Source organism: Hyperolius riggenbachi, chromosome 12, assembly GCF_040937935.1.
Source record: "Hyperolius riggenbachi isolate aHypRig1 chromosome 12, aHypRig1.pri, whole genome shotgun sequence".
Classification (NCBI taxonomy): Eukaryota; Metazoa; Chordata; class Amphibia; order Anura; family Hyperoliidae; genus Hyperolius; species Hyperolius riggenbachi.
This window is the reverse complement of record NC_090657.1, coordinates 46,744,961-46,772,642: the sequence shown is the minus strand read 5'-3', so window position 1 is coordinate 46,772,642 and position 27,682 is coordinate 46,744,961. Positions and strand designations below refer to the sequence as shown.

Genomic DNA, 27,682 nt, shown 5'->3' with positions numbered 1-27,682 from the left:
AAACTGCACTGCACACAATAATGCACATACGTCACTAGCGCTGCTTAGTGAATCAAGCCTTTGATTTCTGGAGGACTGTGGCCAACGTTTCACCTTTTTATTCCTTCTACTCCTTTTTATTCTTCTTGCTTTTTATCTGTCTTCAGTTTTTTCTTGATCCTTAATTATATTTACCATATTTTTTCTGTTATTCACAACAATGTTTTTATTAATTCAATTCTCTTTCAGCGGTGGACAATTTTCTAAAATAAAAATCTTCTGGATTGTTTTAATCGTCTTCATTATAGGGATATCCTTCCCTTTCCATCGTGCACCAGTACAGGTAATTTTAATCAAAACGTTGATAAGAGAATCTTTAAAAAACTGAATTTAAAGGACAGCTGTAGTGAGAAGAATATAAAGACTGACATATTTATTGCCTTTTAAACAATACCAGTTGCCTGGCAGCCCTGATCATCTATTTAGTTGCAGTAGTGTTTGAAACATTAGATTTTTATTGGGCTTTTGTACATTTACAAACATACATTGCAACTGAAGATATAGAACAATTGCTCTAACAATTTAAAGGGACACTTAAGGCAGCCCAAAAAAATGAGTTTTACTCACCTAGGGCTTCTACCAGCCCCCTGCAGCTGTCCGGTGCCCATGCAGTGTCGCTTGGATCCTCCTGACCACGCCAGCAGCCACTTCCGTTTTCAACAACAGGCACCGACAGGCCTGGGAACGCGAGTGATTCTTCACGTTCCCGGCTACAATAGCGCCTTCTATACTGCTTTCGCGGCCAGGAACATGAAGAATCACTCGCGTTCCCAGGCCTGTCGGTGGCGGCGCCTGTTGCCTAAAACGGAAGTGGCTGCCAGCGGGGGACAGAAGCATTGGAGCGAGAATGCGTTGGCACCGTACAGCTGCAGGGGGCTGGTAGAAGCCCCAGGTCAGTAAAACTCATTTTTTTTAGGTTGCCTTAAGTGTCCCTTAAAAGTCAACATTCTTATATTAAGTACATATGACTGATAAGGCATTGAGATCACTAGTCAACAATATCTGTAACACGTATATCAAAAACGTTTCTAAATATGATTGATACGTTGAGTCTATCCTGTCAGAGCTGCATTTACTTGGCCACTTGGGCTGCAGATCTAGTAGGTACATTTTAATGGAAGGGAATATCCCTTTCACTACAGTTGTCCTTTAAAAAGAAAAGTAAAAACTTCCATTGCTCATCATCACCACATGATCACTGGGCAAAAAACGTATGATATTTAAAGGATACATCTTCAATGATGGCTAATTATGCTGGTTCAACAGTTGTCCAAAGAGAACCCCAGATAGCCAGGTAGATTCATCTCTCTCTCTCTCTCTCTCTCGCTCTCTCTCTCTCTCACTCTCTCGCACTCTCTCTCTCGCGCGCTCTCTCGCGCTCTCTCTCGCGCTCTCTCTCGCTCTCTCTCTCTCTCTAGTAGGGATGGTCACCGCTTTCTGCGGTATTGTATTTTTGAGCATAAATGGATTGAGCATAAATGGTACATCCTAGGGTGGCTTCAGCATGTAGTACAGTGCCACTGTACCACCAACACTACATGCTGAAGCCAGCCTAGCGTGTACCATTTATGCACAATCAATTTATGCGCAAAAATACAATTCCGCGGAAAGCGGTGACCATCCCTACACGAGAGAGATTAATCTACTTGGCTATCTGGGGTTCTCTTTGGACAACTGCTGAACACAAAAGGCAAGGCCATGCCTGGCTACAAACCCTTAAGCAGTGGCTGGATGGTGTGATGGTTAAGGGCTCTGCCTCTGACACAGGAGACCAGAGTTCAAATCTCAGCTGTCTGTTCAGTAAGCCAGCAATTATTCAGTAGGAGACCTTAGGAAAGTCTACCTAACACTGCTACTGCCTATAGAGCGTGCCCTAGTGGCTGCAGCTCTGGCGCTTCGAGTCCGCTAGGAGAAAAGTGTGATATAAATGTTATTTGTTTTGCCTAATTTTTCTCTTGGATTGAGCATAAATGGTACATGCTAGGCTAGTTTCAGCTAGTAGTGTTGGTGGTATAATGGATATGTTAGTTACCTACCATACACTGAGAACTGAGTTCAATTCCCAGCCACGGTATGTAAGCTGGCTTTTGAAATACTATAATTCCCTGGCAGGAGGGAACAGGTAGAAGGGTAAAAGGGAGGAGGGTGGAGGGAGGTCCTCCAGCTCTTGAAATAAGTTTTACATCATTTTTCCAGCCAGTAGAAATGTTTCCTAAATTTTGAAGTTCGCCTCCCCATTGAAGTCTATTGCGGTTCGCGAACTTTTTCGCGAACCGAACTTTCCTCAGAGGTTCGTGAACCGAAAATCGGAGATTTGTGTCATCACTAGTGCCTAACACAATTACCTTTGAGAAGAGGGGCTCAGTGCTATGTAATAAAGCTATTTGTGGGTGGGGAGAGGGGACACTGTTGCAATCTGTTTTTGCTGTCTGATACTGCTAATGTGAGATGGTGGGTGGTGGAGTGGACATTACTGCTTAATACAGCTATATTATCTGCTGTCTTACAGCTGTATTGTATGGATTGTATAGATGTGGGAAAGGGGGGGGGGGGTTACACTGGTGCCTAATACTGCCATTTGGTGGCATGGGAAGGGACATTGTTATCTAATAGAGATGGCCCGAACTGTTCGACGGTGAACGGTTCCAGGCGAACTTCCATGGTTCGCGATCGCGGAGAACTGCAAACTTTTCTGGAAGTTCGGTTCGCCTCCATAGTGCATCGTTAGTGTCAACTTTGACCCTGTACATCCCAGTCAGCAGGCACATTGTAGCCAATCAGGCTACACTCCCTCCTGGAGCCCCCCCCCCCCCCCCCTTATAAAAGGCAGGCAGCGACAGGCATTACTGTGCCTGCAGTAATAAGAGAAGGGAGAGTTGCTGCAGAGATGTTAGGGAAAGCTTAGTTAGGCTACAGTTAGGTTTGTTAGGTTGCTCTTCTTGCTGATACTTATTGCTAAAAAGCACTCCTCATCCTCAACAGCTCTTTTGAGTGCTAATGTTGTTCTTGTGATCTATTTTTTTTCTGTGTGTGGCCCACTTGCATTATATACTGCCCTGTCAGTCAGTCACAGCTGGCCTTTGGCCCCTTAATTCCTACTGTACCACTGCCAGGCCCAGCACATTCAGTGACTACCTGTGTGTGTGACAGGCAGCTACACATTTGTAATCCTTATCACTGCACCTGTTCATTGTTAAGTGCACCTACACCTACCTACCTATACCTACGTGAGCACACGCATTGTGTGTGTGTGTGTGTGTGTGTGTGTGTGTGTGTGTGTGTGTGTGTGTGTGTGTGTGTGTGTGTGTGTGTGTGTGTGTGACAGGCAGCTGCACATTTGTAATACCAGTCACTGCAACCTGTTTACTGCACCTGTGTAACCACACATTGTTGTACCAGCAGTCACTGCATACCTGTTCTCACTGTACCTGTGTAACTGTACATTTTATTAGTCAAGTCAGTGCATACCTTTCACTTCATCCCCCAATATGGACACAACAAAAGGCAGAGCCAGAGGCAGGCCACCTGGCAGGTCTGTTTGAGGTCGCGCTGTCACGCTGTCGTGATTTCTTGCAGCCCTCGACCAAAGTACAGTGTTCAGAAGAAGGCACATGCCATCAACCCCCAATATTGTCAAGACGTAGTTGACTATTTAACACAGAACACCTCATGTTTCTCAGCTTCTGCATGGAAGCGTGACATATCTTCCTCCTGCTCTGCTTCTAGAACCCCACTTAACACTCAGTCGGCCTCCACCACCAAAATGCCATTACCCTAGGGTTCAGCGGTGTGGACATTTTTTTGTGTGTCTGATGAGAGCGATGCCATCTGTACTCTCTGCCACCGAAAATTGAGCCGTGGAAAGACCAAGACCCGCGTTGGGATAACTACCTTACGAAGGCACATGATTACAAAGCACAAACTGCAATGGGATGACCACCTGAGGAAAAGCAGCACACAAAAGCAATAAGCCACACACCGCAGTGAAAGATACCAGGCCACAATTTTTCTCAAAAAGGCGATACCTAAACTGTACCGTGATGTTGAAAGGCAAGTGGTGACATCTCTGGCACACAGCGTTGGGTCAAGGGTCCATCTGACCAAGGATGCCTGGTCTGCAAAGTACGATCAGGCCTGCCCGAAGACTAAGTCAGTCCCCACACACAGCATCTCTGCCTGCATGCCGTGTGAATGCCTGCCACAATGCTAAGTCGCTCCCCACACAGCATCTCTGCCTGCAGGCCGCTTGACTGCCTTCTCCGCCACCACCAACAGGGTCCACCAGGACTACAAGCGGATTCCTGAATTCTTAAGGCCGCTGCTAGCAGGGCTGTGTCTCGGGGGGCATGGTGCACACCAGTCAAGCACGGCCGTCACTACACAAACAGCTGTTTGCGGTGCATTACACAGTGAGTTTGATGTGTCAGTGTGAAGCAGTACTCTAATTACACTCCCTGATTGATCTATACACATGCAAGATGTTTTAAAGCACTTTAGGCCTCCAATTTAGCATGCAATGTGATTTCTGCCCTTAAAACGCTGCTTTGCGTCAAAATCAGATTTTTCCCCAAGACTTTTGGCATCTATCACATTCATCCATGCAAAAACTCAGATATTAGACCTCTTGAAACATCTTTTCCATCACTTTTGTGGCCAGCATAAATGTTTCTAGTTTTCAAAGTTTGCCTCCCCATTGAAGTCTATTGTGGTTGGCGGAAGTTCGCATGAATCGATCTTTTGCGGAAGTTCGCGGTTTGCGAACCAAAAATCGGAGGTTCGGGCCATCTCTATTATCTAACATTACTACTATCTGTGGGAGGGCGGGTAGTGAAGAGGACATGACCAGGGCTGGATATGTACTTTTTACCACCCAAGGCTCATTATCACCAGCTATCCCCGGACTGACAGCATTCTAAACTCACCCCATCCCCACCAACACACTGGAATTAGATTGTAAGATCCTCTGAGTACAGTTAGTGACATGATGGCAGGGATTGGATCATAAACTTCTCTGAGGAAAGTTAGTGACATGATGTCAGGGAATACATTACCTCTTCTAAGGAAAGTTAGTGAGAGGATGGTAGGGATTACATTTTAAGATCCTCTGAGGACAGTTAGTTGCATGATGGTAGGGATTACATTATAAGATCCTCTGAGGACATTTAGTGACATGATGGCAGGGATTAAATTGTAGACTCCTCTGAGGACAGTTACTGACATGATGCAGGGATTATATTACATGCTCTTCTGAGGACAGTTAGTGACATGATGGCAGGGATTATATTACATGCTCTTCTGAGGACAGTTAGTGACATGATGGCAGGGATTAGATTGTAAATTCTCTCTGTTACACTGTTAATGGTAGGGTTCTTAAACTTTGCACAGTTGTCACTGGGTGCCTGGAATTAATATTCATGCCATTCTTGCACTTTTAATGGCACGAGCCTCAAACCTGGTACAGTTGGTACAGCCAATCAAATTTAAATTCAATGCAAATTATTGATGCCAAAGACTGTAACGCTAACAAACTTGGTCATTGAGTGATTGTGTGTTAGTGTTAGAAAAAGTGGGCACAACCAACACCAGCCAAATACATACCCGGGCAACCCCGGGTCATCAGTTGGCAGAGACAAATACACATTTCACTGGGAAAATGTAGACTACAGCCATTCTTGCACTGTTAACCCCCTTGCCGTTACAATTCTGGTGGCAAGGGGGCAGCACAGCATTTTTTTTTAATCATGTAGCGGAGCCCAAGGCTCGCTACATGATAGCCGCTGACAAGTGGCATCCCCCTATCCACTCCATTCAGAATGGTATTTCCTGCTGGGCTTCCCCGGTCGCCATGGCAACCGGGCGGGATGATGTCACCGACGTCATGGACGTCGGGACGTCAGAGGGAATCCCGATTAACCCATCAGCGCTGCCTGGCACTGATTGGCCAGGCTGCGCAAGGGGTCTGGAGGGGGGGAGGTGCGGCAGGTAGCGGCGAATCGGCGGTGATCGGAAACTGCACGCAGCTAGCAAAGTAAAAAAAGTAAAAAAAAAATTGAAAATCGGCCCAGCGGGGCCTGAGAAATCCTCCTACGCAGGTTACCCCGAGCTAAGCTCGAGATAACCAGCAAGGAGGTTAATGGTAGGGTTCTCAAACTTTGCACAGTTGGTGACTGCCAATAATATTCAGAAAAGTGGGTGGAGCCTACAAAAGCCAATCAAAATGCACCTATTGCTTTTCAAGGGGAATATTTAATTGCTGCTATTCTTGCACTGTTAATGGCACAAGCCTGAAACCTGGTACAGTTTTGTCATTGGGTGACTGGGGTTCAAATTCAGAAAAGGGCTGGAGCCACAGACAATCAGATTTGTTTTATTTCAATGCAAATTATTGATGCCACAAAAACTGCAAAGCTCACAAACTAGGTCATTGAGTGATTGAGTGTTAGGGATAGAAAAAGTGGACACAACCAACACCAGCCAAATACATACCCGGGCAACGCCGGGCCATCAGCTAGTAACAATATAAATTATACATACGGTACATACATGTTTAGTCCATCAGGGTGTAGGATGGACAATTCAATAGAGATGGGCCGAACCTCCGATTTTAGGTTCGCGAACCGGGTTCGCAAACTTTCGCGTAAAGTTCGGTTCGCGTTAAAGTTTGCGAACCGCAATAGACTTCAATGGGGATGCGAACTTTGAAAAAAAAATAATTATGCTGGCCACAAAACTGATGGAAAAGATGTTTCAAGGGGTCTAACACCTGGAGGGGGGCATGGCGGAGTGGGATACATGCCGAAAGTCCCGGGGAAAAATCTGGATTTGACGCAAAGCAGCGTTTTAAGGGCAGAAATCACAATGAATGCTAAATGACAGGCCTAAAGTGCTTTAAAACATCTTGCATGTGTATACATCAATCAGGTTGTGTAATTAAGGTACTGCTTCACACTGACACACCAAACTCACCGTGTAACGCACCACAAACAGCTGTTTGTGTAGTGATGGCCGTGCTGGACTGGTGCACACCATGGCGAGAGTGCAGGTTTTGGTGGCTTTACAGCCCATATGGTCGCCTGGCTGATGTAGCTGAATGACAGAACAGTGACTGTCCAGCTGATCAAATTTGGTCTGACCACAATGAAGCAACGACCTTATTATCTTTTGTGTGCCCCCCGAGACACTCATCGAGGCGCCGGTCATTGCTTCATTGTGATACGCAAGCCCCTTCACCACAGCAAGGTAATGATCACGAAGGGGAATGGGCGCATGTACATGCCTTTTCTTTTGTTGTTGCAGCTGCCCGCAGTGCAGCCAGAAAAATTAGGCAGTCATGTACACGCACCAGAAAAATTATTACAGCGGCCGCTGCTAGCAGCGGCCTAAAAAATTCAGCAATCCACTGAACAGTACAGGTATACAGTGGCAGGTTCACTGAACAGAACAGGTATGCAGTGGCGGGTTCACTGAACAGTACAGGTATACAGTGGCAGGTTCACTGAACACAACAGGTATGCAGTGGCGGGTTCACTGAACAGGTATACAGTGGCGGGTTCACTGAACAGAACAGGTATACAGTGGCGGGTTCACAGAACAGGTATGCAGTGGCAGGTTCACTGAACACAACAGGTATGCAGTGGCGGGTTCACTAAACAGGTATACAGTGGCGGGTCCACTGAACAGAACAGGTATGCAGTGGCGGGTTCACTGAACACAACAGGTATGCAGTGGTGGGTTCACAGAACAGGTATGCAGTGGTGGGTTCACAGAACAGGTATGCAGTGGTGGGTTCACAGAACAGGTATGCAGTGGTGGGTTCACAGTACAGGTATGCAGTGGTGGGTTCACAGAACAGGTATGCAGTGGTGGGTTCACAGCACAGGTATGCAGTGGCAGGTTCACTGAACAGGTATGCAGTGATGGGTTCACAGCACAGGTATGCAGTGGTGGGTTCACAGAACAGGTATGCAGTGGTGGGTTCACAGCACAGGTATGCAGTGGCAGGTTCACTGAACAGGTATGCAGTGATGGGTTCACAGAACAGGTATGCAGTGATGGGTTCACAGAACAGGTATGCAGTGGCAGGTTCACTGAACAGGTATGCAGTGGTGGGTTCACAGTACAGGTATGCAGTGGTGGGTTCACAGAACAGGTATGCAGCCAGCCAGGAACAAGTTAAGCCTAACTAATCTTTCCCTGAGAGACAGTCTGCAGCAGCTCGCCCTACTCTCACTAACGCAGGCAGCACACGAGTGACCGTAATGGCCGCCGCTGCCTGCCTTATATAAGGGGGGGTGGGGCTCCAGGGGCTAGTGTAGCCTAATTGGCTACACTGGGCCTGCTGACTGTGATGTAGAGGGTCAAAGTTGACCCTCAAGGTGCTATATGGGGCGAACCGAACTTCCGCAAAGGTTCGCCAGCGGGACGCGAACGCGAACCAGCGAAGTTCGCGTAGAACCGTTCGCCGGCGAACCGTTCGGCCCATCTCTACAATTCAAATATCCCCTTGGTTTCAAATTTCAGAATGTCCCTATTCCTGTTAAGCCCCCTCCAATCATGTTGTTAAGTGTCAATAATGCAAAATCCTATATCCTGGGATTGTTTACCAATTGAGTGTACCCAAGGTGACATGTGACACGATGAGATAAACATATGTATGTACAGCACAACACATATAAATAACCAGGCTCTTTTACTTGATTTATTTTGCTGTCTGAAAGAGTTAATGTCTAGGCGTGGAAGTGACAGCTTCTGTATTGTCTGTACCTTGTCCGGAATATAGTAATAATCACTGATGAGCAAATTACAGTTTTCCAGGCAGAATACAACTTCTGAGGGCAGGGAAAAATAAAATACAGGAACTACTGAGCTTTTTTTTTTTTATCTCTGGGACACTTAATATACTCCACTGATTAGATACAGTAGTAGTATGATTCGGGATGTCACATCAAACCGCCCACTTCTGGCAAAGTGACAGGTGCCCCGCCCCTTTTCCACACCCTTTCCCCGCCCCTTCTGGTATGTGTCCCGCCCCCTAATGCCCTTAGTGATGTTGTGTCCTGCCCCTTGCTGCCCACAGTGAAACACCGCCCATTTCTGGTGTTGGACCCGCCCCAATGACCCCCCCCCCTTACAGGCTGCCCCACCCTTTGTTAGCCTAAAGTAGTTTATTTTGTGTTATGGATCATTTGTTTGATCTGTAGTATTCATTAAGTCGTTATTAACACAGCAGCAACCACCTTGTATAGTTTCACTTTCTATGAGGCTTAAGAGTAATTGTGGATTATTTTGTGTTGTGGATTATTTGTTTAAATTGTAATTTTTTATTAGCACCCCAGCAAACACCTTGTATTGTTTTCATGAGACATGAACTCTTTAATTAATAAAATAAGATGCGGTAAAAAGGTTTATGTGTTTTTATTGAATATAAGACTTAATAGTAATTGTAATCATAATTTTTAACATCCCAAACAATTGTAAAATATAATTTTCAACATTCTTTATACACATTGAACAAAATATAAGTTTGTTTCAGTACATGATTTATATATACATTGTTCAAATTTAAAAAATAACTTTCAATATTCTTTATATTAAGCAAAATATGCAAATAGTATTTTTATTCCAGCACATATATCGATCAAAGTATTTAATTTCAGTACTTGAGCAGGCTTGCTAGGATAGCCTAGGGGTCTAATCCACGGGTGGCGTTTTCATTGTGTAAGGTTTACGTATCTGTCACGGGTTTAACTCCTTTTAAAGGACACCCGAAGCGGAAGTAAACTAATGAAACAAACAATTGTATTTATCTTCCTTCAGGGACGTAGCTAGAAATGACTGGGCCCCATAGCAAAAAAAAATTATGCCCCCCCCCTCCTCCCCCCACGACCTTCCAACCCCACGGACCTCGGACCTCCCACCCAAATATTTTGTGGGGCAATCTGATTTCCCCACAAAATGCAACCAGATTGTCGGCAGATTTCCCTACAATATGCAACCAGATTGTCGGCAGATTTCCCTACAATATGCAACCAGATTGTCGGCAGATTTCCCTACAATATGCAACCAGATTGTCGGCAGATTTCCCTACAATATGCAACCAGATTGTCGGCAGATTTCCCTACAAAATGCAACCAGATTGTCGGCAGATTTCCCAACAAAATGCAACCAGATTGTCGGCAGATTGCCCAACAAAATGCAACCAGATTGTCGGCAGATTTCCACACAATATGCAACCAGATTGTCGGCAGATTTCCACACAATATGCAACCAGATTGTCGCCAGATTTCCCCACAAAATGCAACCAGATTGTCGCCAGATTTCCCCACAAAATGCAACCAGATTGTCGCCAGATTTCCCCACAAAATGCAGTATATGTAGTTAGGTCTATAGTGGGCTAACATTAATTACCTGGAGGGAGGGTGGTTGGGCAGGCTGGCACACTATTTGCGGTGCAGGCAATGCACTGGGTAGGCAGTTAGGTAGCTGGGTGGGAGGGTAGGGAGATAGGTAGACGAGTGGGAGGGTAGGCAGATAGGTAGATGGGTGGGCAGTTAGGTAGCCGGCTGGGAAGTTAGGTAGAAAGGTAGGCAGTTAGGTAGCCGGGTGGGCAGTTAGATATCCAGGTGGGAGGGTGGGCAGTTAGGTAGCCAGGTGGGCAGTTAGGTAGCCGGGTGGGCAGTTAGGTAGCCGGGTGGCAGGGTGGGCAGTTAGGTAGCCAGGTGGGAGGGTGAGCAGGTAGGTAGCCGGGTGGGAGGGTGGGCAGTTAGGTAGTGGGCAGTTAGGTAGCCAGGTGGGATGGTGGGCAGTTAGGTAACCCTCAGTTAGGTAGCCGGGTGGGAGGGTGGGCAGTTAGGTAGCCAGGTGGGAGGGTGAGCAGTTAGGTAGTCGGGTGGGAGGGTGAGCAGTTAGGTAGTGGGCAGTTAGGTAGCCGGGTGGGAGAGTGGGCAGTTAGGTAGCCGGGTGGGAGGGTGGGCAGTTAGGTAGCCGGGTGGGAGGGTGGGCAGTTAGGTAGCCCTCAGTTAGGTAGCCAGGTGGGAGGGTGAGCAGTTAGGTAGCCGGGTGGGAGGGTGGGCAGTTAGGTAGCCCTCAGTTAGGCAGCCGGGTGGGAGGGTGTGCAGTTAGGTAGCCGGGTGGGAGTCTGGGAGAGTGGGCAGTTAGGTAGCCGGGTGGGAGGGTGGGCAGTTAGGTAGCCGGGTGGGGTAGTGGGCAGTTAGGTAGCCGGGCGGGAGGGGAGGTAGCTGCCTCACCTGGGGTCCCCCCTCCTTTTATCAGCGGCGGGAGGTGCGTCATATACAGAAGGCTCCGTCGGAGTAATCAGCCACTAGAGGTTCAGCTGCCTCCGGGCTACGGTGTCCCCACTGTATTGCTGCTCGCAATAAAACCAGGAAGCGGTGCGAGCAGCAATACAGTGGGGACACCGTAGCCCGGAGGCAGCTGAACCTCTAGTGGCTGCTTACCCCCGCCGGAGCCTTCTGTATATGACTCACCTCCCGCCGCTGATAAAAGGAGGGGGGACCCCAGGTGAGGAGGGGGGGGCACTGAGGTGAGGGAGGGGGGCCCCATACAAAAAGTAAACAAAAAAAATACTAAACAAAAAAAAAATTCCTCTCGGGCAGCTGCGGGCCCCCTGTGACGTAGCGCTGCCGCGGGGCCCCGTAGCAACGCTATGGCGGCTATCCCCATTGCTACGCCACTGTCTTCCTTCTCCTAAAAATGACTTTTTAAGATATTCCACAGTTTTATTTTATTTTTAAATCTACTTTTTAAGTTTTAACTGTTTTATTGTTTTTGCTCAATGACGCATTAATTGAAGTATGCCAGAGCTAAAATCTATGAACTACTGACCCTTTTTATCTCTTTCCTGCTCTCAGAAGCCATTTTCTGCTAGGAAAGTGTTTTATAGTTGGAATTTCTTATCAGTGAGGGTCACACTGTAGTCACTTCCTGTCTGAGTCAACCACTTACATACCTGATATTTAACTATTTCAGGCAGAGAAAGAAAAAATGGAACACAGCATAGTTATTAGTGTGCTAGGGTCTGTACATACCCATGTCTATCTCATCATGTCACATGTCACCTTGGGTATCCTTTAAGCACATTTATCAAAAGAATTAGAGTGTTAGCCATTGTGTTTGGAGCAAAGGAAGTGTTCTTTTTTAGACAACAAAGTCCCCTGTGTTAGTCCTGGTGATGGAATGAACATCTAGTGACTGATAGGTGTATGAGACATTGCTGGTGATTCTCCGTACAGCTGTTTTTTTAGGTCGTCGAGCATGTCTCTTGTACTTGTGTTACCAACCACAGTAGAGGGGACATTTAATTCAGCCATAGCATCCATAAATATTTTCCAAACAGGAGGCATTTTACTTGTGGACATAGCATGTTTCTGGGTCGCACTGCGGACCTGATCCACCATATTGGATCCAGGAACAGTTTGACCTTTGTAAACAAATTCACTCCTTGCATTCCAGGTGGCCACATCATCCGACTGCATCAGTCTGTTTAACAATAACTCTGCATTTTTCTTAGTCATTAACATGATCGAGTATTTCAACAATATCATTGTCTCTGTTATCAATAATAGTTGTCATTTTGCTTCTGATCAGATGTGGGTGGCATAATCAATGTTAAAGAAGCTGTTTCTTTACCATCCTGTCTGGCAAGTACTACCAAGTACCTCTGTAGCACCGCTGTGTATCTCTTCATTTTTTCATCATCAGGCATGTCATTCCTGTCCAAAATGTCACTTATTTCTGCATCTAAATGTTGTGTAACAGACTGGCGAATGTCAGTGGTAGTTGAAGAGGGCCTCTTTATTTTCTCAAGCTCTTGTTTGGACACCAAGAGCATTTTCTCAGCATGTTCCATCACTAATTGCCAACACTGTTAGCAATCAGACCGGTTATTAAGGGGATTGCAGAGCCAAGGAGCAGTCCTATAAACCCACCAGAATGATTCACAAGGTGTTTCTTGGTTTTAATGGGGAATGTTTTATCGCTCAACTTTTTATAGCTTTGCGCCACTTTTTAAGTATATTTTTTGACGCTCTTTCAGGGGAATCTTTCCTTTTATAATGTTGAGTAGAGATGTTGCGAACCTCCGATTTTCGGTTCGCGAACTTTTGCAGAAGGTAAGGTTTGCGCAAACTTTCACGAACCGCAATAAGACTTCAATGGGGAGGCAACCTTAAAAATTTTTGCTGCCTAGAAAAATGATAGAAACGATGTTTCAAGGGGTCTAATACCTGGAGAAAGACCTGGTTGAGTGAAATACACATCAAAAGTCCCAGAAAAAAATCTGGATTTAATACTAAGCAGTGTTTTAAGGTCAGATATCTCACTGAATGTTCAATTGCAGGCCTACACTGCTTTACAACATCAGGAAGTGTAATCCCTCCCTCTCTCCCTCCTCGAGGAGGGTCATTTCTTCCAGGGAAGTGTAGTATTTCAAAAGCCAGCTTACATACCTTGGCCGGGAATTGAACCCAGGTCTGAGTGTGTGGTAGGTAGCTCACTTCACCACTATACCAGAACCAACACTACATGCTGAAGCCAGCCTAGCATGTACCATTATGATATATCCAAGAGAAAAATGAGCTTGCTTAGGGAATTGTAGTATGTCAAAAGCCAACTCACGTTGGCCAGGAATCGAACCCAGGCCTACCACGTGGTAGGCTGCTATCCTAACCATTATACCACCAACACAACACACTACAATGCTACATTCTGAAGCCAGCCTAGCATGTACCATTGTGATATACCCAAGAGAAAAATGATCTCTCTCTCTCTCTCTCTAGGACTTGATGCCATTGAAGTGAATTTTCAGCTTAAAACCATCAACGGATACCGGCAGAATTTCACAGGCATTTTCGGAATGCCGCCGGATTGAAAAAGCAATTCCGTTCTGACCAAACGGAATGGAGTGACCAATTTCCGCTCAAAATTGCGGAAAATACAATTCCGCGGAAAGCGGTGACCATCCCTACGAGAGAGAGAGAGAGATGAATCTACATGGCTATCTGGGGTTCTCTTTGGACAACTGTTGAACACAAAAGGCAAGGCCATGCCTGGGTGGGCTTGAACCACCAACCTTTCAGGTAACAGCCAAACACGCTAACCAATTGTGCCACAAAGACTGTGTACCACAAAGACTGTGCACGCAGTTGCTGTTGAATGATTTTATGGGGATGTATGTGTGTCTTTTGGAAGGAGGAAGTAAGTCTGCTCCAAGAAGTTTCAGCATGTAGTGTTGGTGGTATAATGGTTAGGATAGCAGCCTACAGAGCGGTAGGCCTGGGTTCTATTCCTGGCCAATGTGAGTTAAATTTTGACATACTACAAATCTTTAAGCAATTTTATCTTGGATATATCATAATGGTACATGCTAGGCTGGCTTCAGCATGTAGCATTGTAGTGTGTTGTGTTGGTGGTATAATGGTTAGGATAGCAGTCTACAGAGCGGTAGGCCTGGGTTCTATTCCAGGCCAATGTGAGTTGGCTTTTGACATACTACAAATCCTTAAGCAAGCTCATTTTTCTCTTGGATATATCATAATGGTACATGCTAGGCTGGCTTCAGCATGTAGCATTGTAGTGTGTGGTGTTGGTGGTATAATGGTTAGGATAGCAGCCTACAGAGCGGTAGGCCTGGGTTCTATTCCTGGCCAATGTGAGTTAGCTTTTGACATACTACAAATCCTTAAGCAATTTTCTCTTGGGTATATCACAATGGTACATGCTAGGCTGGCTTCAGCATGTAGTGTAGTGTGTGGTATAGTGGTGAAGTGAGCTACCTACCACGCACTCAGATCTGTGTTCAATTCCCAGCCAAGGTATGTAAGCTGGCTTTTGAAATACTACAATTCCCTGGAAGATGGGAGGAGGGAGGAGGGAGGAGGGAGAGAGGATGGAATATAAGGAACAACAATCAGCTAGGAACAAACCTACAAGACCCTAACCAAACTCTCCCTAGCAGACACTGATGGGATAAGATATATGATAATGGTAAACAGATAGTGTTGCGCCTACTCAAAAGCTGCTAGTGCTGTTAAGGGGTCCCAATTCCTCACAAGTGTATAAAACATAAAATGTAACAGACTGCGCTAGGTGAAAAATCAGTAATATTTAAAACTTTAATAGTAGATGCTAAAAGATGATAAAATAAAAGATGACTTGGGATAAAAAATATATGATTATGTCTTGTGCTACAAGGCTATATATATCTCATATATTATAATAGTGCATGGTACATAGAGATTACATTGCTCAATAGTGGCATTGAAATAGCAGCAAATATATTGCAAGGTAGATGAGAACTTCTGTTAATCCTCGTATTAGGGGGAGGAGTATACCTCATATAACTTAAAAGTGCGTGGTGCATAAAATTGTATTGCACAGTCCTGGCGTGAAACTGACAGCAAGGTGCTGCAGATTGGCTTCCTTTTAAAATTCAAAGTGACATATAGTCAAGGATCCACAGAGCAATGATTTGACCTGTTGTTATGTTGATCTAAACTGTTGTGGAATCCAGTTTGTATTAATTCAATACTTTCCAATACTGATGCGAAATACTTGTAAATAGGCTTGATCTCACCAATCCTCTATCGTCAATGGCAAGGTACTCTTCCGGGAGCCGCTCGATCTTACCCGCCCCGGCCGGCGGCGGGGTAAGAGAGACTGGATGGCTGGACTGCGTCGGGCTGGTTAGCCCGGCTCCCCTGGAGGGCGGAGGTAGTGCATGGTGGAATAGTCCGGTGCTATCCGGAGTGCCTTCCTTCCAAGCGGTGCATGCAGCCGCGTAGCTTCAAGCTCCGATACGCCTCCTTCCCCTCTATGGATGTGACGTCACAGAAGCAGCCACTGCTGACGTTTCGGGAGGAACGCCTCCCTTTCTCAAAGCTAGGCTGCTGGGGGGAATAGGAGGCTCCCTTATGAAGCCTTGCCTGATGACATAGTTCCTATTCAAAAGCATACAAGTCCAAATCTTTATTTAGTCCATGCGGTATAGGTCAGAAAAGCCCTGTCTTTCGATCTACAGTCCGAAACAGCCCAATTAGAATGGGACTGGATGTTCCATGGCTTTTCATTACAAGTCATGGAATTTATAATGGAACTGAGAAAAATTTACCTCATGAAAAGTGGGGAGGAAATAAGACAACTGTACCATAAGTTGGAACCATTCCAAAATAACGACTTCTATAAAAATCTAGAAACTAACATACAAGTTAGATTAACAAACATGGAGGATGAAATCATCAAACGAAAAAGAAGGAAATTTGAGAGAGATGGGATGTATGGGGAAGAAAATCAATTAGCAAGGAACAAGCAGCTGGCTTTAAGGACTCCTCTGGAACTTGAGGAAATTTCCTCTTTAGAGGAAGCATTTGAAGAGACTGTAAGGGAAAGTCAAGAACCTAGCCCACCAGTAACATCACAGGTTGAGACGAGGTCTGCACCCATAGATATAGAAAAATCACAGATGGAGTCCACCCCTGTTCCTTTTGAGACAGGAATCCCCACCAGTATTAATACATCTTTAATGGTCCCTGGGAGTAATCATTGCAGAGATGTAGAACAAAATTTAGATAGCTCATTAGGACATAAACAGAACACTTTAGAAGCAATAGAAGTATCGGTCACAACTGTACAGGGAGAAATCCACATTGAAGGGCCCATCATTAGAGACATCTCTATGTTACAATTAGAAGGTACCATATCAACTGATATAAATAGAGGGAATCCAGCTTTAGGAATAGATAGCCAGTCAAGCCAAGTGAGATCGGAAACATCTGTCCAAAATCCGGAATTTATTCATAAACCATCTGGGATTGACTCCACTGATCAAATAGATCAAGAAAGAACAGTGACACACCTACAGACGACTGAATCCATAAGCAGGGGAATGGATGGGGAAAGACAGAGGGTCATTGAGGAGGTGGGACTACATACCAGTATCCCCACAACCAATAGATATAGCGCATTAGGAGCAAATCCAATGTACATTTTTTAGATTACCGTACCGCACTAAAATTCGGGATGTCTTATTTCCTCCCCACTTTTCATGAGGTAAATTTTTCTCAGTTCCATTATAAATTCCATGACTTGTAATGAAAAGCCATGGAACATCCGGTCCCATTCTAATTGGGCTGTTTCGGACTGTAGATCGAAAGACAAGGCTTTTCTGACCTATACCGCATGGACTAAATAAAGATTTGGACTTGTATGCTTTTGAATAGGAACTATGTCATCAGGCAAGGCTTCATAAGGGAGCCTCCTATTCCCCCCAGCAGCCTAGCTTTGAGAAAGGGAGGCGTTCCTCCCGAAACGTCAGCAGTGGCTGCTTCTGTGACGTCACATCCATAGAGGGGAAGGAGGCGTATCGGAGCTTGAAGCTACGCGGCTGCATGCACCGCTTGGAAGGAAGGCACTCCGGATAGCACCGGACTATTCCACCACGCACTACCTCCGCCCTCCAGGGGAGCCGGGCTAACCAGCCCGACGCAGTCCAGCCGTCCAGTCTCTCTTACCCCGCCGCCGGCCGGGGCGGGTAAGATCGAGCGGCTCCCGGAAGAGTACCTTGCCATTGACGATAGAGGATTGGTGAGATCAAGCCTATTTACAAGTATTTCGCATTAGTATTGGAAAGTATTGAATTAATACAAACTGGATTCCACAACAGTTTAGATCAACATAACAACAGGTCAAATCATTGCTCTGTGGATCCTTGACTATATGTCACTTTGAATTTTAAAAGGAAGCCAATCTGCAGCACCTTGCTGTCAGTTTCACGCCAGGACTGTGCAATACAATTTTATGCACCACGCACTTTTAAGTTATATGAGGTATACTCCTCCCCCTAATACGAGGATTAACAGAAGTTCTCATCTACCTTGCAATATATTTGCTGCTATTTCAATGCCACTATTGAGCAATGTAATCTCTATGTACCATGCACTATTATAATATATGAGATATATATAGCCTTGTAGCACAAGACATAATCATATATTTTTTATCCCAAGTCATCTTTTATTTTATCATCTTTTAGCATCTACTATTAAAGTTTTAAATATTACTGATTTTTCACCTAGCGCAGTCTGTTACATTTTATGTTTTATACACTTGTGAGGAATTGGGACCCCTTAACAGCACTAGCAGCTTTTGAGTAGGCGCAACACTATCTGTTTACCATTATCATATATCTTATCCCATCAGTGTCTGCTAGGGAGAGTTTGGTTAGGGTCTTGTAGGTTTGTTCCTAGCTGATTGTTGTTCCTTATATTCCATCCTCTCTCCCTCCTCCCTCCTCCCTCCTCCCTCCTCCCTCCTCCCATCTTCCAGGGAATTGTAGTATTTCAAAAGCCAGCTTACATACCTTGGCTGGGAATCTTTTATTTTATCATCTTTTAGCATCTACTATTAAAGTTTTAAATATTACTGATTTTTCACCTAGCGCAGTCTGTTACATTTTATGTCTCCCTAGCAGAGTCTGTCAGCAGCTGTCCCTTAACTAATTACTGTAGGCAGACGAGTGAGTAAAACGACAGGAGAACCTTGCCTTTCATAAGGGGGGGTGGGGCTCCAGGAGTGAGTGCAATCTGATTGGTGACAATGTGCCTGCTGACTGTGATTTAGAGGGTCAAAGTTCTGCTCAATGGAGCATTATGGGGGTGAATCGAACTTCCGCAAAAGTTCGCCTTCGCCGGCGAACGCGAACCACCTAAAGTTCATCTGGAACTGTTCGCCGACGAACCGTTCAGGCCATCTCTAATGTTGAGCGCAATCTCACCAATAGCTGAAATCAAATCGTTACTGGCATTATGTAAAATTGATTTTCGGACCGCTGGTTTTGCTTTCACCAGAACTTTTAAAATGGTCCAGTTTTGCACGGTCAAGAATGGCAAGGATGATGAAAAAAATCACTTTTTAGAGCTCTTTTTTGTACAAATATACAGCCGGTATATACGGAGGAAACAGGTCTGTTCTTAAGCAGAGTTCCTCCGGAGTATCCGACCATAAATCTACCAGTAAGTAGCCGTAAGGCCGCTGTGTGGCATCTTCAAAAGCCTTCAAAAAGAAAAGTGTTTTACCAGGGTACATTTGTCTAGCCAGCGTGATGATTTGTAATTTATCACGGGGTTTTTTTTTAAAAGAACCATATATTTAGTGTTCAGGTTTATGGTTCTGCTTGTTTTACCCTGGCAAAAAACATTTTGAACAAGATACATTATGCTCAGGTTTCTTTGATGTACATACTTGATAAATGCCTGTTGTATTTCAAGGTTTTCACAAGCCGCTTCCATGAGATCATCAACAATTGCCAAATTTACCTTGTCAGGTGGGAACAGCTCCTCATGTGTAAAAGTATGCGGTAGCCCTTCGTCAAATTTGATGTGTGAAAACAAACGAGAGAGGTCATCATACAGTTTTAGCCAACATGCGTAAAACCAAACAATGTTTTCAGGTTTGTGCGACATAACTGTGTCAGAATGTAGTGAGAGTTGTTTTACAAAATAGCTCTTTCCATAATTGGAGGGCCCCGCCAAAATACAGGAGAAAGGCTGTTGAATCCGTGGGCCCATACCTATGTGTTTCAGTAGCCAAAAGGCAAAGTGGTATAGTCATTTACCAATTGTCTCTTTGTGTAAACACACTTCTGTGTTTTGCGTAGAGGCCTTGTCTCTATGCGCCAAAGCTTCTTATTTCTGACAATGCCAGGCTGTTCTACACCTATTGTTTTCTGCGTCTTAGAATCTAAATTGTGCGGGCAATCCAACACACGGTCTTTCAAGCTGTCAAAATGAATAACCTGTGTGTTAGCCACATTTAGCGTTATACCCTTAACTTTCAAGACAGTTTTCCCGGTATTTAATTTGTAGCCGTAGGTCTTGGGCCCTGCAGAGACAAGCTCTGTAATGTATGTATCATCAGCCACTTCACTAGTCAATTCTCCAAGAAAATCACCCAACGGCGGGTTCCACTCACCCTCTTTACTCACAAAAATGACATAATCTGTGTTGTGGTAAAGAACACATTCTTGCAGTCGGTCCAGTAATTGATACAGTTCCAATCTGGCATAAGCTGTGGTAAAACAGGCTATAAAGATGTCAGTGTTTTTGTTGGCAGTATAGAGGTCTTTGGTATATTTCCAATTTGCCACAGCTGTCTCATCAGTGATAAAATTTACCTCAGACAACTCATGGTATGGTAAAAATGCCACCTTTGAAAAGTTCATCAGGGTCTGAAACAATGCCGGTGCGTGGCAGGTTTGGGCTTTGACCAAATTTACCCCACAAAGAATTCAGGAAAAGTTTAGATATTTGTCTTTTAGCCGGGTTCACTGCTATTTCATCAGCTCGTAGGCAAACACCCTCTTTTTCATAAAACTAATCAATGTATTGTTTTTTGTCAGCATCGTTTTTACACCAGCTGGGGTAACCAGAAGCCTCTTACTTATCCCTGAGGTGTAGTTTTATGTAAGGCACAAACAGCTCATCTGTGGTGTTTGGGAAGTGCCAGATCTCATAAACAGTTGCAATCCAATAGCCCTTCTCTACGGCTAAAATGAGCTCTGCAGTGCACCATGTACCTGTCGGGGAGCGTTGTTCGTCTGTGTGGTTGCAGGTGTCTGTCTGGGTATTTAAAGCACACGTGTAGCAAAGGGGGAGCATGAGTTTTTCGTTGAGTTTTACAGGTAGAACTCGAAAAAATAAATCTCTAGGTGGGCACACCTTCACTTTAGCAATGCCAAAGTACTTTTTGATATAACCAAAGTTGTCAAAAATGATTTCTCAATGGCCCACGGGGTATGTTTTAGTCTTGTTGACGAAAAGGTAGAGGCTTGTGAAATCATAATAATGAACATGTTCACCAGCCTGAATTTTGTGGTAAAGTTTGATGGCATTTGTTCTCCCACCATAAAGAGCATCACAGGGTTCCAGCGGTACTGGGAACTCCATTTTAAGGAGATAATCTTTGACCCTGTCATCTTTTTCAATCATTTCATTCTACTCATGTTCCCACATTATGCGAAGTGTAAAACTGCATTTCAAGAGGTAAATTTTCTTCACCAAGAATGCATTGTACAGCTGACCGTATGTAGACTTCGTAACCTCGTTACTATCGCCCTCATTGTAGCACACAGGACAGCCATGATAAAAACAACCCTGAAATTCAAAAGCTGTGTGTGTGCCATTAACAAAAGCATATCCATCCAAAAAGTACCTCCCCACCCGCTTTTCACCACCGCTTAGAGCGTGTTTTATAGAGATTCCCTCTCAATGCTGTACATACAGAAGCCATTGTATAGCCGGTGTGGAATAATGTTTCTGAATTTTATGATAGTTATCAGCTGGTAGAATGGCTTTAGTGTCTGTTGAAAGAAATTTAAATCTGTACATAGCCATGCAGACAGAGGCCAGAGTAATGAGCTGAAAGAGGTCAATGCATTTAGTCACTATAACGTGCTCCTTCTTACGTTTGCAGTACTGTCTCACTTCTTTTCTAGTCATTTGCATGACCCGCTCTCTGCAACACTCACAGGCCTTTCTCAAAATCTCCACATCCTGTTTGCAATAAGTTTTTAACTGATCCTGGAAATTAAACGTGTCATTTTTGTGCTCTTCATACCAGGCCAAGACTTCTTTTTTCTCACCAGGCTTAATGTATTCCACACCATAAAACTCTGTCGGGCATGGGGCCTACATAGCTCTGATTTGCCTCTGTGTTAAAAAAAAAGGGGAAAATGGCCTTTAACCCCTGAAAATCCCATGGCTTCAGGCATTTTACTGAGCTTCATAGGTATGAAATTTAAAGAATCTATGAACTTCATTTGTAAACCTATCAGGGTCACACACATCAGCCGCCCCCCCTTGATTCACAATGCGCATTTCCAGCTTTTCTCTGATCAGTTCCTGAACAACAAAATAGGTATCATACCTTCTGGTGTTATGGGCTATGAATGTATAACCGGTAAATTTACTGCTGTGAAAAACAGTACAAAATTGCATGTACAGGTCTTACCGCTGAATTCCCAGGATGTTGGACCGTACAGAGTTGTTGCGTAAATGTAATTGGGTATGTGTGTGCCTGTCTCCTGCATGCATTCAAAGTGATAAAAAATTTACTTTTCTGTAATTTTTTTAATACCGTAGGGCAGCATATAACAAATATGGCTGTCAAATCTGGAGACACGCCCATCACAAATGCTACATTTCAGACCACTGCACTTATGCTCATCACCATTGTTGACAAAACGGTAACAAGAGTAACAAAAAGGTTTCACCCTGCAGAAAGCTGTATTATCAATTTTATGTTCTTCAACACAAACATTTGATCGGTGTAACGGTTGGGTGCTGCAACTCAGACGTCTGATTATAGGTGATCTGCAGTATCACCAATAATACAGACACTATACCTGATTATGTGATGATCTGCAGAATCACCAATAATGCAAGTATAGCTAGAGATACTGACAGAGTTGTGTATTAGTGAAACCGTAACTTTAATAGTAGAGAGGAACTTTACCAGAGGAGCTGGCCAGGTACTAGTAGTGAAAGTGACTGTATAGACTTGATCAGACCTTTCCAGAGGAGCTGGAAAGGTGCTATCAGTCACTAATGGAGCAATAAGAAACTATCTCCCCAGAGAAGCTGGTGAGACAATAGTACCTCACCAGTGGCGAGGGCCCATTGGTGAGGTACTAGAGAGGTCAGACAGGCTAGGTTCGGCAACAGAGAGATAAGTATCAGTACAGAATCGTGAGACAGAAGAGTAATCAGTAATCAGGCAGAGTTCAGCAACTAATCAGATAGGCAGAAGTACAGAAGCGTTAAGCAGGAAGCAAGGTCAGAGGTATAGCCAGAATCATACACAGGTAATCAAATACAATATAACAACAATCCTAGTCTTGGTGTGAAGTCCTTGGTTTCAACACCTGGCACTAGTCTAAGGTCTGAGCGCTCACACAAAGTATTCACAACAGCAGACAGGGAACGAATGAAGACTGGAGGCTTAAGAAGCGGAGGCACGCTTCCAGACACTCCCACCACGGAATCTGCCAATCAGCGTGACGAGAGTCATCAGCGACGTCAGCCGACCAGCAGGTCAGCTGGCGCGCCTTCTTCCCACATAAAGGTCCTGTCTACGCGCGCGCCCGCGCGTGACAGAAACCCTATGAGCTGGAGATAAGACAGTTCTCGGCGTGCTAGACGCCGAGAGGCAGAACAAGACCCGCGAACCAGAAGTAGAGACGGCTGTGGTTATAGCCTGCTCACCCACAGCCGCCAGCTTACTAGTCGTTACAATCGGCAAAACACACGACAACAGGGGCACCTAGGCTGTTCACCTGACACCTCTTTGCAATCTGCTCTTTGACAACTTTTGCAAAACTGTACACATCCGTGATTAAACTTATAGGTGTACATTGAACAACACCACTCACAAAAATAATCAGTACCGATAAAGGCTTTCACATTCTTAATACCATAATAATGGTTTTCATGGTGTAAAACAAACACTGTCTTCTCTTTAGGTGTTTGGCCTGTATGATAATACTGCCACTTGCCACGGTCATGACATAGCACTTTAATTGTGGCATCAAAATAGTTTTCAAACAACATTATTTGGCTAAATGACACCATTTGATCTTCTGGTATGCTCAAATCTTTGTGCGTCTGACAAGCTTTTGCCAACAAAACACGGTCATCTACGTCAACAACTGTCAAAAGAGCATGCAGACTAGCAGCTAGACAAACATTAGAGCTGTAATTGTTGAAATCATAAAGCCACTGGTTCTTACATTTAATAATCTGGCTGTATGTAATAGACTTCAAAATTCTTCTAGCACCACCACGACGTCTATTCTTGATTACAATGACAGCAAGTTTGAGAGAATTGCAAGCTACACATTCGGCATTGTAAAGCATTTGCAATGTTGTTCAGAAATGTTTTAGCGTTAAAATCCTCTCTAGATTGCTTAGCTGACACAACTGGGTGAAATGCGTCCCCACCATTGAGTCTCAGCTGAACAAAATCACCAGGTTCTATTTCAGTAACTATCTGGGATAGCAGCTCCTGAATAGTAGAATGGATAACACTTACCGCTTCAGCAAAGCTTTGTATACTGTCAAGATTTAAAAACATAAAGTGATGCACATCTCCAACCGGTCCAGGAGCAACACATGTGTCATTGTCTGGATCTTGTGTGGACCTGTCTGCTATGGACGTGTCAGCCTGATCACACGTGTCATTGTCTGCATCTTGTGTGGAACTGTCTGCTATGGATATGTCAGCCTGTTCACACGCGTCACTGTCTGGATCTTGTACGGACCTGTCTGCTAAAACTTGAGACTGACCAGCAATAACTATATATAGAGCGGCGCTCCCCGGCGCCACCCATTGCTGATCAACCAATAGTCACTCGCTCTGAGATCAGCTGACCAACATGGTCAGCTGATCCCTCCTCGTTTGTCATAAAGGTTCTGTCTCTCAGCGCGCGTGTGCGTATTACTCAATTTGTGTGAACTAACAGGCCCAGCCACATCAGACAGACGCTGCTGTGTGCAAACCGCCGAGCTAGACGCGGAACCAGCCGCCTCACCGCCAGTCCGCGCGGCGGCTTTTCCGCAATCTATTACAAGCCCGTTTCAAAACTCTAGACCTTTTGCTCAGATGTGTTTTATTTGTTTTTCTCAGGCGATTCCCGCTAATACCACCACCCACCATACATAGTCATGCATTGTCACGGCGATCTTTTTCATATAACACATATTTCATTAATTTTGCATGCTTTTCAGGTACCTCTCTTATAAACGGCAATGTTTGATGGTGATGTAAAATATAAGATTTCCAAACATTACATAGTAAATAATTTGCCATAGCACTCATGCGGTGATTGTTACATCCCAAATACTCCAAGTCCTCCTGCGCTCGCCGTCCCCACAGTGCGTAGGTTATAAGTTGCTGGGGTCGTGCCGGTGTGTGTTGTGTATTTTCTGTAACAGTTGGGGAACGTCTTTCCCACAGGCCTGGTGTTATATGCGTGTATGTATGTTGGGCTCAATGCATCTGTTGTAGGGGTTGGCACTGTTGTGGCCATTTCTGAGGCATCACCTTCTAATCGTTGGCATTTGGAGTCAGGTGTAGGATCAAAGATTCATCTCTTTACATTGTCTGTCTCAACCGAGGCTGTAGGCGTATCCTGAACAGCGTAAAAAGAGGTGTTTAACCTTGTGTTTGTAGGTTCGCCCCCATAGTTGAACCGCTGTGGAGTCGTCGTATTTTCACAAATAGGCGATAGCGCTGTTTTCCTTATCGATCCATTACACGTTTGTTGAGTGACTGTTGCTCTCTTGCCAGTTGATGTTGTGGGCTGATTAAGCATTGATGGTGCTATCTGTCTGGGGGTAGTCAGCTGCTCATTAATCATTTTGAGGTACTCTTTCATTTTTTTTATTTTTTTTTGCTACAAAATAAACAAAATACAAGACTTAATTATACAGCCAATTTTCCAACTCCGCACAATGCATTAAAGCTTTCAGATCGTATAAAAAAGACATTCATCACATTAAATATTTCAGATTGGATAAAACATACACTCACGGGAGTTAGGGGCAGTGACGGGCCCGTCACGGGCCTTCCGCTTCCTTCTTCCTTCTGTACATGAATTCGCCCTCCTACTTCTTCCTTCTGCACATGAAAATTATTACAATATAAATTTGTATAGAGAACACATTTATTCCAACCTATATTTAACATTAAACTTTACAGCCTGCATATAATGATACTTATGTTTCTTAGTTTGTGTGCCTGTTAAGTCAATACGGACAGGATCAAGATTCCCCACAAACATGCTGGCTGGCCCTCTAGTTGTTGTGCAAGCGGCTATTTCAACTGAGTCAGTATTAGTTGCTACAACGTTAAAAGGCTCTGGAACTAAAATAAAAACAAAAAAATAATTTCAGGAACTAAAATGAAAACAAAAAATAATAAAGTATTAAAAAGCTATTTACAACTGGACATATATATTTAAACAAATGTAGCTATTTGTAACTATATTTTACATTAAATATTACAGCCTTCATAAAATGATACTTACGTTTCTTGGTTTGTGTCACTGGCCCGTCTGCTTCCTGTGTGTTTGTTAAGTCAATAAGTTCATGGTTCCCCGCAACCATGCAAGCTGGCTCTCTAGTTGTTGTGCAAGCGGCTATTACAGTTGATTCAGTATTTGTTACAATGTTAAAAGGCTCTGGAACTGCAGGCGATTCCAATTAACCTACCTACGAAATTCCTAAATAAACTACAATCCCTCATACTAAAATTTATATGGCACAATAGACCACACAAAACCAAATTTAGGCTTCTCACTCGACCTAAATCAGGAGGTGGTATGGGCCTTCCAGATATTAGGACCTATTACCAGGCCATTTTGCTTACACATATACTCAACTGGTTCCAAGATAGAACAGATAAACAATGGATCAGTTTGGAGGCTTCCTTGACTTCCCTTGATCCCAGAGCATTGCTGTGGCTAGCACCTGTTCATAGACCTAATGCCGATGATATGGCATTCTAGGCTCAAATCGTGATTAAGAAATAACACTCTCTAATTAACAAAGTAAGTCCCTCCACCCCATTTAGCCCACTTACCTCATTATTGGACAACGCAGGCTTCGCTTTAGGCGTCCAAGCTCACTCTATCCTGGGATGGTCACGAGAATTCTGGCCACAAATACGACATATCAGTAATGGTGGACATCTCATTTCAAGGGACGTAATTGGCAATCCTGATAGGCAGATAGAAATTATCTGGCTGTCTTGGAACCAACTAGTTTGGTTCCACAAAACTATTAGCTCCAAATCCCAAATCCACAGACAACTCTCAGAATTTGAACGTATGTGTATCTCCACATCTTCTCTCCCCCATAAAGTTTCCCTACTGTATTCTCTCCTCATTGGCGCATCTAGTGAAGGAGACTTACTTAAACTTACAGATACTTGGGACAAAGACCTAGGGAGCCCTCTTGTAGCAGAGCAATGGGAGAAGATTTTTACACTTATCCATAAAACCTCCATCTCCTCGATACATCAGGAAAAAAACTTTAAAGTCTTCTCCAGATGGTATCACACTCCAATACAAGTAGCCAAATACAATGCGGAAAACTCACCTACATGCTGGAGGTGCACCCAAGCACCCGGGATGTTCCTACACATTTGGTGGGAATGCCCCCTCATTCAACCTTTCTGGGCTAAGGTCTTCCTGATCTTTAAACACCTCTACTGCAGAGAGCTCCAAATGTCAATACCCACAGCCTTATTAACCTTGCTACCAGGTAGAACTTTGTAATTAAGAAATCAGTTACCCCCCAGTTAATGGTTGTAGCTAGACTACTAATTTCCCGACACTGGAAATCTACCATTACACCCTCCATGACAGAATTTTTTAAAGAAATCAATCACATTATGAGAATGGAGGATCTCTACACTGATAACCAGGGCTCGGCTGAGGCCTTTACCAGGAAATGGGCTATATGGGTGGATTTCCGCGAGTCTTCCAAAGCCCTTGACATGCTTTAAATCCTTAACTCTCAATATTCCGCGGTATCCGCGTCTCCTGGACACACCCCTGACCTATGCCTCCTTG

General features: G+C 44.4%; 1 protein-coding gene across 1 annotated transcript in view; it reads left to right on the top strand.

Annotated features, from left to right (window-relative positions):
• LOC137541184 (NXPE family member 4-like) overlaps positions 1 to 27,682 on the top strand; it is a 128,519-nt gene that overhangs the window by 9,388 nt on the left and 91,449 nt on the right. The window contains exon 2 of the mRNA XM_068262357.1: positions 229 to 322. Within this exon, the coding sequence (XP_068118458.1) occupies positions 229 to 322 (94 nt within the window). The remainder of the gene's footprint in view (positions 1 to 228; positions 323 to 27,682) is intronic.